Source organism: Mesoplodon densirostris, chromosome X (assembly GCF_025265405.1).
Source record: "Mesoplodon densirostris isolate mMesDen1 chromosome X, mMesDen1 primary haplotype, whole genome shotgun sequence".
Lineage (NCBI taxonomy): Eukaryota > Metazoa > Chordata > Mammalia > Artiodactyla > Ziphiidae > Mesoplodon > Mesoplodon densirostris.
In genome coordinates, this window is record NC_082681.1 from 32811725 (window position 1) to 32826522 (window position 14798).

Genomic DNA, 14798 nt, shown 5'->3' on the forward strand with positions numbered 1-14798 from the left:
CTCTCTGTGTCCTTTGCAGCTGGTTCTTTCTACTCTCACAGCCCTAATTACCACCTAGAAATAGATTACTCCCAAGCTAACATCTTACTTTTGAGCTCCAAACCCAGTGATCCCACTGCTTACTGGATATTTTCACTTGGCTGTCCCATAGAGGATGTACCTGAAACTCAAGCTGTCTCAAATTTAATTCATCTCCTTAAACGTACTCCTCCAGTGTTCCGGGTCATAGTACATGGCACCACCATCCATCCGGTTGCCCAAGTCGAAAAACCAGAATCATCTTTGACTCCTCCCAAGTCCTGGGAGTTCTGCTTCCCTCACTTGTCTCCCATTCCCACATTCCTTCCCAGCCCTTGACGTTAAGATCCTGTCATTTCTTACTTGGATTGTTAGAAAGTCCGTCCTTCACACAATGCCCAGAGTGGTCTTTCCCATTTTCAAGATGGATCAAGTCAGCCCTGCTTGAAACATCTAAGTCTTAACATGGCATCCAATGCCTGCTCTCTTCTGCCACACTCAGGAGCCTCGTCTCCCACTACTCCAGCCAGGTGTGCCATTCCTTCTCCACATGTGCCCTTCCACAGGCTGCCCTCTTCGGAGCACACATCCTCTTCCTCTTCACCAGGCTAACTCCTATTTCTTTAAAACTAAGTCCAGGCCGGGGGCAGGGAGACTTAACCCAGGCATCTCCCACTAGACTGTGAGTTCCTTGGCAGGCACAGTGGCTGTTGGCTCTAGATATTGAGTGACTAGCATAGTATCACTTATTTCTGTGTCCAGCACATGGTGGAGTCTCATCAAGTGTTTGTTGAAATCGTTCAAATCATTCATCAATGGGATCAGTTTCAGAGCCAGGACCTGGCAGCATAGTGCAGGTGGAAGGACCTAGATTATGAGACGAAACCCAGCTTCCGGTCTCAGCTCTGCCTCTAACTAGCTGTGTGATCTTGAGCGAGTCACCTCACCTCTCTGGGCCTCTTTCTTTATCTGTAAATCAGGGTATAGAAGCAGATGTTCTAAGTCACTATCTCTCAGGTTCACCAGGGTGGCCCCATAACCCCGCAGCACCCTGTGACCCTGCTGTCACGTGCCAATCCAGGTGCCCACAGCTTTGTGCTTCTGCTTTTGCACGTCCCAGAGAATTGAGGAAGAGAGGGTGGGAGAACCCAGGGAGGATCACTGGGGCCAGTTTTCAGTGAACAGGAGCCATTCCAAAGGCAGGGGAATTAACCTGACCATGTTCGCAGTTTACAGGAGACGTATGAGGCCAAAAGGAATGAGTTCCTAGGGGAGCTCCAGAAAAAAGAAGAGGAGATGAGACAGATGTTCGTCCAGAGAGTCAAAGAGAAAGAAGCTGAACTTAAAGAGGCAGAAAAAGAGGTAAATGTGAGCCTGCGTGCCAGGTGGGAAGGAAAAGGAGGCTGAACTTGGGCAAGACAGGGCTTTCTGCCCCAAGAGAGCAGCTGGGGGAGTCTTGCAGCCTCTGGGCAGGAATGGGGCACAGCATCTGTCACCGTGCCTTGGCAGGCACAGAGGAGGCTGTGAGATCTGTGTCTTCTCCATCCCTCATTCCCCAAGGCCGGGATGTTTTCTCATTCTCTGTTACTTAGTTCACTAGAGCCGCACTGTCCCATATGGTAGCTGCTAGCCCATGTAACCATTTAAATTTAAATGAATTGAAATTAAGTACAGTTTAAAATTCAGTTTATAAGTTGCATTAGCCACATTTCAAATGCTCAACCCTCATGCCACAGAAAGTTCTATTGGGCAGCGCCACTCAAGAGTCAAGACCTGACCTAGCCCCTCGAGGTCAGGGGCGGGCTGATATTTCCACCCTCCCCCCTTTCTGGGAGTTCGGAGCCCAGTAGGGACAGTTGATCACTTTCTTCGCAGTCCTGCTCCATCCTGCTTGTCCTGAGGGCCATGAGGAAAGATGGTCCCAGGGAGTCCTAGGTACCTTGCTGAATCCTAAACCAGTGACAGCTGCAGCATTTCCCCATCCACTTGAATATTCTATTCCATTTCATGCTAGCGTTAAGGAAACATTTGTGCGGCTCTAGCAAGTTTTTAAACTAAGGCTTGATGGTCTATCTGGAGTTTTCATTACTTAAGCCGTGACTAATAGAATAGAGTGCATTTAGCCCTCTAACCATTGCCTTGCCACCAAGGTCCCACTACCGGCTCCCCTACTGCTGCCAGATTAATTGGCCTCAGCCACAGTTTTGGTCATGTCAGCAACTGCTTCAGCTCATAAAGAAAGGAAGCACTTAATTACTTCCCAAGTCTCTTCCTCTTTTAATCTGTGGTCCGGTGTTATTGCCAAAGCCCATGGCAAGAGAATTGACTTCATTTCAGTTTCACTTTTCAAGAGAAAAATAAAACCCAGTACTTTTAGGAAGACAGGTGAGGGGATCTCAACGATAAAGAAAATGAATGAAAGGCCAGTGAACAAAAGCCAGGTGAAAGCAACTAATCAGCAGAGCTTCCACCACCAGCCTACCCCAAGTGACTAGCAAAAGCTGGTTTACACAGCAGGTCTGTCATCCACCACCCCTTACTCAGTGACAGTCCCAGATACCTGTAGGACACCTGACCTCCTTCACGGTGTACTGTGAGTGCTGCGGAACCCTGAACCCTCTATTCCCTCCTGAATCCTCAAAAGAAAGTGAAATGATGCTTGGGCTGCTCTTACTATTCAGGGTAGTTTATCACATTCTAGTTTGTTACCACCTACACCCCTAGCTCTCTGATCCACTTATCACAGTGGCATGCCAGAATATTCTTGCTCTTCTCCTTTGGGTCTCTGGCTCTTTTCAGGGCTAGTTAAGCCTCCCCTTGATCAAAGCTGAGGTTTCCGCACTCATCCCATTTTCTAAAATTCTTTTATCTCCTTCCATGTCCAAGAACAAGTCTTTTCTTTGACCAGCTTCAGCACTGCTGAAATTTTCTCTGCAACTCCCCATGATCTCCCTGATGGGAGGGAATAAGAAAAGGCAGGGGCCCCTTTCATATTGAGAGAGATGTCCTTATATAATCATCTAAAGAGTGAGTTGAAGGACTTCCCTGGTGGCGCAGTGGTTAAGAATCTGCCTGCCGGTGCAGGGCAGGGGACACAGGTTCAGTCCTTGGTCTGGGAAGATCCCACATGCCACAGAGTAACTAAGCCTGTGTGCCACAACTACTGAGCCTGTGCTCTACAGCCTGCGAGCCACAACTACTGAGCCCACGCACCTAGAGCCCGTGCTCCGCAGCAAGAGAAGCCACCGCAATGAGAAGCAACTAGAGAAAGCCTGCACGCAGCAAGGAAGACCCAATGCAGCCACAAATAAATAGATAGATAGATAGATAGAATGAGTTGACCTTGGGCAAATTCCTTAACTTCTCATACCTTCTATTTCCTTATAAAATGCAGACAATAACAGAATCTACCCCATAGGGTTGTTGTGATGATTAAATGAGTTAATACATACAAAGTGCTTATAAAAGTCAGTGCCTGGCCTATAATAAGCACTCAATAAACGTTCTATATTATCACTGATGTTATTTTTATCCATATGTAGTAACTATGGGGACTCTTTTAAATAAAATGCTTGATTAAGCAGAATGCACGGTTCCCTGACCATATTCCGCAGCAGAAACACAGAGGTAAAATGGCAGAAGGGAACTATCCAGAACATGGTGCCCTTTGGTGCCATCAGAGCCGTCCCTGGCAGAAATGTCTCGTCAGGTCCCAGGGTCCTGAGGGTCGCAAGCCTGCCCGTCCCTACCCCACCCCACCCCACCCCGGGGCTCAGCTGGGATCTGCTCACAGGGGGTCTCCCCAAACTCCCTGTGCTTCCCTGCCAGCTGCATGAGAAGTTTGACCGTCTGAAGAAACTACACCAGGACGAGAAGAAGAAGCTGGAGGATAAGAAGAAATCCCTGGACGATGAAGTGAACGCTTTCAAACAGAGAAAGACTGCAGCCGAGCTGCTCCAGTCCCAGGGCTCCCAGGCTGGAGGCTCACAGACTCTGAAAAGAGACAAAGAGAAGAAGAAGTAAGTAGTGGGCTGCTCTGGGGCGAGGGCCTCTCTCCCCTCCTGCTCATCCCCTCAGGGCGGTGACCGAGGCCAGCTGTGGGCTGATCTCGGTGTCCCCACTGGACCTTCGGATTCCCTGAGTTTGGGGAGCTGAGAGTAGGGGAGGACGGTGTGTGGCCCCAGAGGCCCAGCCCCTCTGCTCGGCCTGCTTGGGAAAACCCTGCAAACTCAAGGTAGGAGGAGAGGGAGGGAAAGGGGGAGGAAAAGCAAAAGGAATGTGAGACAGGAGAAAGAAGAAGGGAGGAAACAACGAGAAGCTGCAAAGTTACAGGAGAGAGATGAACAGAAAGAAGCGCAGAGAGAGGGTAGCAGGAGCCTCTGGGCACCCTCTTTCCCCCGGGAGGTTGGAGCCGATCCAGCTCACAGGCCTCTGCTCGCTTGTCCTAGGTCTAAGGTGGTTCACCTCTCCATGCCTGGAGTCCCCCTCGCCCCCACCTCAGTTCTCACGGCTGCGGCCAACAGAGTTCAAGTGCTGCTGCTGAAGGCTGCAACCTGGTCCTGATTTCTCACCCCTTCCCGTCCTTCCTTCTTGGCTTCTTGGTTGTTCCCAGCCTGGGGTACCGGGGACTTGGTGGGGAACCCTCAGATGCTAGTATTCTCCGCGAGCACCACCCTCCACCCCGGGGATGACTGTGCAATCCATCTGTCTCCCCTGGCGTTTGGTGAGGCAGGATAGCATGAGCTCTTGGTTACCATGTGGGTCAGTATCCCTGACCCAGGCCCAGGCCTTGCTTGCTGAAGTTATCCATCCCTTATCCCAGAACCAGAGAAGAGAAAAGCATTTCCGACGGGACCTGTACAACACCAGGAAAACATCCGGGGGTCCCTTGCGCTCTAGTTGTTTGTGCAGTGTGACTGGAGGAGCCCTCATTTGCAGTGTCAAGCAGTGTCCTTACTAAAGCGGCCCGAGGATCTGAAACATGTCCCTGGTCATTGCCTTCTGTTCTTAGCCACTTGTTGCTGGACTCAACTATTGGATATTTGCCAGAAGGCGGAAACATCCTTTCCTCTGTGCCTGGCTTATCACTTCAGGATAAAACAGTATAACATTTCACCAACAATAAAATATAACAGTAAAATATCTTATATTTAAAGGCACTCAGTTTTGCCGTCTGAATATTCTTTTTTCAAAAGTGTAATTTGGGTATTTTCACCAATTAGTCCAGAGATTTTTTGTTACTGAGTCACACTCTATGTCAAAGTCACAGACTAACTTTTTGTGGTATTACCTGATAGACAAAGTTCAAGTAGCCCGAAAAAAGCCTCTTTGGATGCACTGTATATTAACTGACTTGTGTTAGTTGCACCCGCAGGAATGGATTCCTATTTTTAAGATCACAAAAGTCTAAATTTGTCTTCCGGCTCTAACCTGCTGCCTTCATAGTCCTGTGGTGTTTGTTAACTCAGTCCCTGGGGCAGTTTCACAGCCTGCTGTCAGGAATTAGGAGATTCATTTGTTGGGACCCCACTGGCACTCAACTATAAATACTCTCTATTGAGCTGTTCAGTGGAAGTTCCTCCCAGACCAGGCTTTCTCCTCGTTGCCCTCAATTAACTGACTGCCACCCCACCCCCAGGCAGAGGACCCCATATAGGGAGACATGTCTCTCCAGTCTCCAGGAATATTTGGAGTTGGTGATGGCACCCTTTTCCAATTTTGAGATGAGTGAAAACCTCACGGGCACGAGGCATCTCCTATTAACAAGAGAGCCTGACAAAACAGCCTGTCCTCTTCCATATTTCCAGATATATAAGTGGCCCCAGGTGTGGGCTTTTTATGTAATTCCCTGAACATGTTGGCTAGCCTCTGGAAGACCCATCATTAGACCTGTGTCACTCTTGTCCCGTGGTGATGATGGGGGGGTGGGGGGTGAGGGCGGAAGTAGGGGTAGAAGCATTTCTTCTTGAGAGATGGTGATTGGATCTAATAGAGTCACATACTGAGAACTTCCTTTGGCTGCCCTTAAAGAGGTTAAGAAAGAGTACCGGTGTTTCGGGGGTCCCTACCAGCACACCCTCCCTTCTTCCCCTCCCCACTCCTCATAATCTCCTTTGACCTCTAACTCTTCATTGTTTGTGTCAACATAATATTATGTTTGATTCATAATATTTGATTTCTCCCCAAGCTCACTCCATCTTCATCAGCTTTTACTGTTTTACAGTTAACTCTGCTGTTTGCTGCATGCTGCATGAGACCCAGGGCCCCGGTAAGCTTTATTAACTCTAAATAGAACTGGCAGTGGCTTCTAGAACACATCTCCCCAAATCCCACCCCCTGCCCAACACACATACCTAATATCAAAGAAGCTGCTTCACTGTTCTAGCTGGTATTCTCTTGTGACTTATAATATGAAGAAATAGGCTGGTGTGATTTCAAGTATACATGTGGGAATGTTTGCCTTCCTGATTAAAAGTGGGGTGTTTTCAGACTTTTGCTGCTAGAACAGCTAGGTAGCATAGGTAGATCCTGTGATCAATATTTGAAGTTTCAATTTTGGCCCTTTTTTTTTTCTAAAGGCGCCTTCATCATTACTTTCAAAATTAACTAAACTGCTGTGACGAGGGGAACTGTTGAGTTCACAAGCCCTGTCCTGCAACGTCACGGTCAGCCTTGGCGCCCAGGTTTGGGAATGTTTTGAGCCAACGGAAACTTGCTTCTCTGTTTCCCTCTGGTGGCTGTTTCTTACCTGAGGGGTTCAAGTTCTCTAATTTCGTTTGGCCCCCAAAACTATAATAAAAGTGGAAGAAAATGAAGGTTCTCAGATATTATAGAATATTTAATTCTACAAGTACCAGCTTCATGAACACCTTTGATAAGTAGGTAAGCAGATAACCGTTGGTAAGATGGATTCCTCAGGGCTAGGTGTTGTGTCTGCAGGAGTGAATAAAGCAGCCTCTGGCATCACATAGTTTATACGTTGGTTATAGCGATGATTAAGCTGCTTCTATCTTTTTAACTAGACTCAGGTAGTGAGTGGGGAGGAACATAAATATTTTAACTCTAACATAATTAGTCTTATTACCATTGTTAAACTTTACCATAGAAACTTTCAAACAGGAACGAAAGAAGAGAGAGGACAGTACAATGCAGCCCCATGTACCCAAAACACAGCCCCCAAACAACTGTCAACATATGCCAATCCTGTCTTATCTACTGCTCCAAACCAGCTGGATTACTGCAAAGCAAAACCCATATCATTTCATTTGTAAATACTTCAGCACGTATCTCGAAGAGCTCATGACTCTTAAAAAAATAAATAAATAACGACAACGCCACCATTATCACACCCCCAAAATTAACAGTTCGTTCACATAAAATTTCTAGTCGGTGTTCAGAATACCCCGGTTGTCTCAAATGCCTTTTACATTTGGTTTGTTTGGATCGGGAACTATAAAATATTGAGAAGACTTCTCCCCACTCACCCATGGAATTTATAATTTAAATGGAGAGCCTGCTGTTAGTCACCAAACTAATTGCTGTGGCTACTGCACTTGGGACTTTGGGCAGCTGGCAAAACATCCTACTTTCAAGCAAATCCCGAAGAGGAAGTCCATAGAGGCTTCTGAAACATAAGGCCCATGAAATTGGGCCAAAGGAAACAACCCGAAAAGAACAATGAAATGATTTATTGTCTGGCTTAAAGGCAAGTCTTGGAGCCCTGTTAGTTGACTTGAATGAAACAGCAGGTTTCCACCTAGGAAGACTCACAATTCCGAGAGCGTCTGTCCATGGCTGCAGTCCCAGTGCCCAGCACAGAGGCTGACACTCAGTTCATGTGTATTTTCTTTGCCCCCCACCCCCATTTTCAAAGAGGACAACAGGAAAGTTGCATCCTGTTCAGTTAGATTTCACTTAATGAAACCCAAATTAACGCTCTTTGACACAATTTGCTTCAACTTTCCCTGAGTAAATCATTGGTAATGGCCATTACTAAAATGAATCCTGGCAAAACTATAATTATTTAAAGCCATACTTTACAAGTGAGAGGCAATTGGCAAACAGTGGGAACAGCCAACCCCGACCCGGAGTAGGTTGGCTTTTTCTGGCATGCTTACCAGCACACCACAAAAGCAGTTCCTAACCAAATAGGGGAAGGAGGCCTTGGCTCCCTGGGGTCTGAAAGCAGCAAAGGCAACCCGTCCATTCCCCAAAGCCCTCATTTCAGGTGTGGATCACAAAGGCCACCCCTCATTAACTAGAGTGCAGGCCGAGTGAGGCTTACTGTTCCTTGCTGTTTTTTTTTTTTTTTTTTTTTTTTTTTGCGGTATGTGGGCCTCTCACTGTTGTGGCCTCTCCCATTGCGGAGCACAGGCTCCGGACGCGCAGGCTCAGCGGCCATGGCTCACAGGCCCAGCTGCTCCGCAGCATGTGGGATCTTCCCGGACTGGGGCACGAACCCGTGTCCCCTGCATTGGCAGGCGGACTCTCAACCACTGCGCCACCAGGGAAGCCCCCTTGCTGGTTTTGAAATGGCTTGAGGCAGCTGGCAGCTGCCTGCAATTGCAAGAGAAATCCTCCCTCTGTGACCGGCACACAGTTGCAGGTGCTGTGTCTCAGTGGTTGCTGGCCCCTTGACCCTTGGTTGGGGGTGCCCAGTGCATGGACGGTACACACATAACAAAATATTTCAGCCTTCCCATGCAGCCCAGGACATAGGCCGTTGCAGTGTTCTATAGGTTTCCCTTCCCCTAGGAAGTAGACAAAGAAGAAGAATAGAGCTGAGCATTTGTATTACATTTTCATACTATTCGAAGTGTTTTTCCGTATGGTACCTCATTTTCACATTACAACAGTCCCGTGAGGTAGAGGAGGAAGGGCTAATCTTCAGTTGACAAGATGAACAAATGGAGGAGTGGGGAATTTAAGAGACTTGCCAAGGCTCACATAGTGAGGAACAAGAATGCAAAACTCCTGGTTCCTGGTATAAACTGCCATTCACATGAGTGTGTGTGTGTGTGAGTGAGTGTGTGTGTAGGTGTGGATGTATTCACGCTGAGGAAGTGACTGTACAAACATACTCAGCATATGCTTTTAACTGTCCCTCCCCAATATCTTTATTTAATGAGATAAATGTGTTCAGGTAAAAAATAACCAGGGGCTTAGATCCACAGGCAAGGAGTTCTCAGGGACACTGTGGCGCGAAGGAAAGAGTCTTGGTCAAGCAGCCGAGGGATTCGGGCTCTGCGCCTCTTGGTTGTGACTCTTTCTCTGTGACCTCAGGCAAGTCAGTTGGCCTCACCGTGTTTCTCAGCCTCCTCATATGTCAAACTTGCGTCACAAGGATGAAGTTTAAATGGGAGAAAGTTCAAAGTGCAGTGTGAACACAAACCAATAACGGATTTCCATAGTTCAGGTTTTCAGGTGACTGTGGTCGGACCCTAGTGCAGAGCCCAGTTACTGCCCCCAGACACTTCTCGAACAGATCTTGCCCCAGGGGTACCAGGTAGTGGACTGGGACTCGCCGAAGGTGAAACCTCTACCTCCACTGCTTTCCCTATGGGGCGAGGCACTCAGTGGCTGAGAGCCTGGTGCGCTGTGCTGTGGCCTGAGGCCACCTGGAGATTTGCTAAAGGTATTCCTCTACAAGGTATCTGGGTGGGGGGCACTAGTCAGGACCTAGTAATTAAGAAGAGAGAAGTATTCTTGTGGCTGTTGATAATTGTTTTGCTAGCTAATGCCACTGTGGTCGCCACTCAGAGGTGTGTGGGTGAATGAGAGAGAAAGCATGTTCCCAGAAGCCAGTGCAATGAGGCCTTAAGACCATCTAACACAGCTATATTCTAATTTATCCAGTAGTCGTCATGACATTTTCTTCTAACCTTTTTTTTTTTTTGACATTAATCCATCCATTCATTAACCCAACTTCTGTTTTCATTTTCAGTTTAGGCTTCCTGTAGACGCCCTTTTCCTGCGCAACAGAGCTGTGCTTCCCTGTCTCTAATTCCCCCTTAACACGTCTGGGGGCACAGAACCCATGCCCTCCCCCTCTCTTCCTGCCAAGGTTTATAGAAGCCCGAGAGTCTGAGGACGGCGTCTGGCCTCTGGTCAAGAAGCCATCAGTCACGTGGTTTAAAGATGCATCCTGCATCCCAGTGCCCCTCCCAGCTCCCCCAGCCGGCCACTCCCCACTCCATCTTTGCCGGACTGTAACATGTTCAGGGGTCCCACCTGCTCTTCTATACCACCAGCTTCCCTGTTCCAACTCTGGCTGCTGCTGCTTCCCCTGAGGTATTTGCATCCACCATGGCTGTGTGAGCACCAGTCAGCACGGCTTTCCCCATTAGTCCGCAGTCACTTGGCTTCCCCAACCATCCCTCAGCCCCCAAGAGAAGAGCCGCAGCCTCTTCTCAGAGGGTTCCAGAAGGAGAATCATTTGGTGCCTTTTCCTTCTGGCCTGTCAGCCCAGCCCTTTCCAGTTTTGATTCACTCAAGCTGTGTTAAAAATCTGGAATGAGTTTACTTACAGCCAGCCCTTCCCAGACAGCACGACTGCTGAAGAAAGTAGCATAAATTTCCCCTCTCTGTTATTCTGAGTACCCCACAGATGCAGAACACAGAATAAATCTGAATATTAGTACCAACCTAGTGTCTTATGGAATTGTTATGAGGTGTCTCAGCATCTCCTCTGTAATTTCCCTTAGGACGCCACACCATCCCAATAAGGCAGGGGCAGTAGCAGGTATAATCATCCCCTGTCACAAACTGCTAAACTGAGTGGTCAAAGAATCAGTGTTTTCAGTTTCGCTCTGATGAATCTTCCAGTCTATTTGGTGAATGTGATGATGAGTTTCAATCTGTATTTTGCGCGTGCCCCACAATAAGAAGAGGTGAGACTATCAGTTGGAGAGGAGAAAAGAGGCGTTGTGCCTTGGAAGGTCCCTAAGTTTGTCTCCAGTCTAAGGATTTGGTATTTTAAAATTCTTCCAGCCCTGATTTGTATGATGGGGCCCATCCGATAGTGGCTTTGGGAGCCCCTTTGAAGTTGAGAGCCCTCCATTGTCAGGACCATGAGGCACAGTGACCTTTGGTGTTTGGCCAGTGAGAGAGTGAGAGCTGGAGTGACCTGGCAACGATCTGTGGCTAACACGCCGTTTCTCTGCCCTTCCTTTGCAGTAATCCATGGCTGTGTACTGAATAGTATTCCCCGCTACAGCTGGACTGGACTCCATTTAGCCTTTTAAGCCAAGGTTCCCATTGTAACTGACAGCTTTCCTTTGGAGCGCCAGGCCGCTGGGTCCCCTGCCCCTGCCATGTACTTCCACTTCAAGCCCCACCTCTTCTTTTGATTTCTGCCTCACAGTCCCACTGGCACTGACCATGACCTTCTTCTTTTTTATTTTTGAGGGGTTTTTTTTTTTGGTCACTTTCTTTCAAAACACACAAACAAGGCTATGTGAAATTTTCAGGCCTTTTTGAAGTATTGAGAATGGGAAGGGGGGGGTTCTCTCTTCAATAATAGATGACAGGAAGCAAAAAGCAGAAAAAATGAAAAGCAAACAAATGCACACACTTTATCTTTTCTTGTTGGCAAAGCAAGAGTGCAGTTTTGATATGTATTGTTTGGTGAGTCACTGATTGGTGAGTGGCCAGAAGCAAGTATGAAGGTGGTGCTGCGAAAGCATAAGCTAGTTTCTTGAGAAAATCCAAGTCACACAGTGGAACATTTTAGGAGACCCTGTGCTCAGAGATTTAAAAAACAAAAAAGCTTGGGTACTCAGCTCAGGGCGATGCTAAGCTAGGACTGTCCGGTCTCCTTGGGAAAGGCTGCTTATTTGCAGCTTTGATGTTTCAGTGACCAGTTTCACGGCTGCTTCCCAAGAATCCCAAATTTAAACAACGAATCGGTCTCCATCCGCTGTAATTATTTGCATTACAAATAGGAGGCTCCCTCATTTGCATTTGTTTACAGATTAACTACTTGAGGCTTGAGGAGCTCTGAAAACTTTAAAAGGTATTAGAGCCACCCAGCCTTTGAGAGACCTTCAGAGACTAGGCAGGAATTTTGTATGAAGGGAGACATTTTGGTCCAGAAGACAGATAGGACCCACTTTCTTGTAAGAGGAAATTGAGGCCCCGAGAAATGAAGGGACTTGCCAGACGCCCCAGTCCTGTTTCATGGCAGAAGCCAGGCTAAGTTCAGTGTCTCCTGAGTCCCGAGCCATTTTACAAATGGACTCAATGTGTTCATGTATGAACAAAAGACAAGTCATTTGATGTTCCGGAGAAAATGAATAGTTAGTATTAGAGGGCCTTTGAGGTTTTTATCCCGTAGGAAAATATTCGAGGACGGGGTGGGTAGGGACAGGCAAAGCAGAAGACTCTAGGCCAGCTCCTGAACTGAGCACTTCTGCTGACGATAAGAGTCACAGGCACCTGTTAGCTGCTCAGCTTTCCTGGGAGTCTGGAATGGGGCGTGCGGATGCGGATGTTTAACAGGTGCCCTAGATGATCCTTGTCATCAAGGAAGTTTGGTAAAAATCTACCCTGTGAGTGAACATGAGACCTTTAGAAAGTCAACCAAGGCTATTAAAAGAATTAAAATGCTTATTTTATTGGGTAGTTTGTCTCACTGTAGACAGAAAGGTTTTCTTCCTTCTTCAGTGAAAAGGCTTTTTAAGTGGTACAGTTATTACTATTTAAAAAAATACCCTAAGTACTCTGTTTACTTCTGGTGAAACAAAACCAGTCGTTAGAAATGGTCTGTGTCCGGCTCCATGCCCACCGCAACTGAGACTGGAATAGAATGGTTTTCTTGAAAAATCCCCGCGTGTACACCCACACACCCCTCATGTCTCTTAAGCCAAGAAGTTTGCTTTTCCTAGCTGCCGTACAGATCACTTTTTTTTGTTTTAATTATTTGGCATTCACATGTGGCTGTTAATATGTGCTCTCTCTCTCTCTCTCTCTCTCTCTCTCTCTCTCTCTCTCTCTCTCTCTCTTTCTCTCTTTTTAATTAAAACAAGAAGCTTTTAACTGGTGTGTGGTGTTCTTAAAACCTTCTCAGCAGATTTCCCGGTGGTGATGGTCCATCAGTGACCCCATTTCTCACCTGTCTTCTCCAAGTATACTCTGTGCTACCTCACACTGCCCACTTCCCTCACCCTGTCTTACTTTGAATATCCTTTTTCTTTAGCTAATTTCATGTTTTCTTTCTTTCTCTCTCCCTCTCCAGCTTTTTTTAATCTTGTCTTCAGCAGCTGCACTAAGTCTAAAGGAGAAGACTGCCATTATAGAAGAGTTAGGGTTCCATATTGTCTCAAATCAGAAACCAATTCCCTCTTCCTCCAAAGTGCGTGTGCATACACACACACACACACACGCCACACAAGTGTTCATTGTGTCCCTGTGTCCAGGCAAGACGCTCTCTCTCGACTTACATGGTATTTTAAATGGAAGTGTCTTGTCCTAACCTAACAAGGCAGGAAAAGAACCATCCGAGCTGGAGAATGGACCAAATGTAACCTCAGAGAGACAACTGCAGGACGACTCACCCAAGTGTAAGTGACTGAGGCAGGAGACCTCAGCTGTGGGTGTGGAAGTACTGTTCACAAGTTTTCGTTTGAGTTTTCTGTTTTTCTTTTTAAACACCAATTCTCCGGTTCAATGGGTTGACTGTCTACGGCCACTATTAAACATTTCTGAATATGGACGAGAAAGTCAAGCAACATTCTTATCTTCTTCAGCATTCACAGACCTTCTGCAGACCCCCCAGCAAGTGGGGGAAGTGGATCTACTAACTCAGGTGGAGAAGGGAGAGTCAGGGGAGTTTAAGCTTAGTGAGAGCAAAATGACTCCATTCAACCTTCCAAGGCCATTTGGGGTTTTGAGAGAAGTTTCTGCTCAACTTGGGATCTGGAGGGAGAGCTTTGATGTTGATAAATCTGCCTTGAATTCATTGGTTTAACTTGCATCAAAATACCATGTGAGTGTGCTCATTCCCATATATCCCTACAACCATTGCCATTCCACTGTCCTGTGTCTCTTGAGAGAGCCTCTTTGCATGTTTTCCAGAGTCTGTTTTTCCTTTCTTTGTTCTTTTTGCTCAGAGATGTGACCAGTCATTGGCCCTCTGGGGCTTTCATTCGCCAGGAGAAACATCCCGAAACCAGCACTGTTTAGCTTGATACCTTTCTAATGTCCATGTCAATTTTCAATAAAATTCAATGAAATGCTCAATGGCTGTGTGATCATTAGGTGATGGGCCCACCGCAGTTTGCCTTAGGAGGAGTGGGTGGCTTCCTTTCAAAGGGGGTGACTGAGGGGCTCAGGGAGGCACCATCAGCCAGTTTGCAACCTTCCTGGGTAGGCTGCTGGGCCTACTCCCCCCACCTGGGCTTGAAATTTCCATGGGGTGAGGTGGAGGTGAGCAGGAAGTCCTTTACTTTTCCTTCATTAGCATGGACTTATCCGTTGAGCTCATTATCTTCCAGGATAATAAATAGATGGAGAAAGTGGAGTGCCAGACCCTACAGAAGTAAGATTCGGGTGAGTTTTAATTCCAGAAGGAAAAGAACTCTGCGCTGCATGTCTTCTCTTATTTAATACTGTGATGTGAGCATCCCTAAAATTCATGGATATGACTTGAAAAGACTTCTATAGATAGGGTCTACTAGGGAGGGAATCCTCCTTGTCCCTGCGAGCATTAAAGCGGGGAAGAGGGAGAGTGGTCAGTTTTCATAACTCTGGTCGCCGTCGAGGTGGGGTTTCCTTTCCTCAGC

At 47.1% G+C, this 14798-nt stretch overlaps 1 protein-coding gene across 7 annotated transcripts in view; it reads left to right on the top strand.

Annotated features, from left to right (window-relative positions):
- SEPTIN6 (septin 6) overlaps positions 1-14248 on the top strand; it is a 73017-nt gene extending 58769 nt beyond the window's left edge. For 3 of the 7 annotated variants that reach the window (XM_060086270.1, XM_060086268.1, XM_060086269.1), the window contains exons 9-11: positions 1248-1380; positions 3847-4037; positions 4467-4927. In XM_060086270.1, coding sequence (XP_059942253.1) covers positions 1248-1380; positions 3847-4037; positions 4467-4581 — 439 coding nt within the window. In that variant the 3' untranslated portion in view covers positions 4582-4927. The other 4 variants (XM_060086274.1, XM_060086272.1, XM_060086273.1 and 1 more) reach the window with 4 other exon arrangements.
- The last annotated feature ends 550 nt before the right edge of the window (positions 14249-14798 follow it).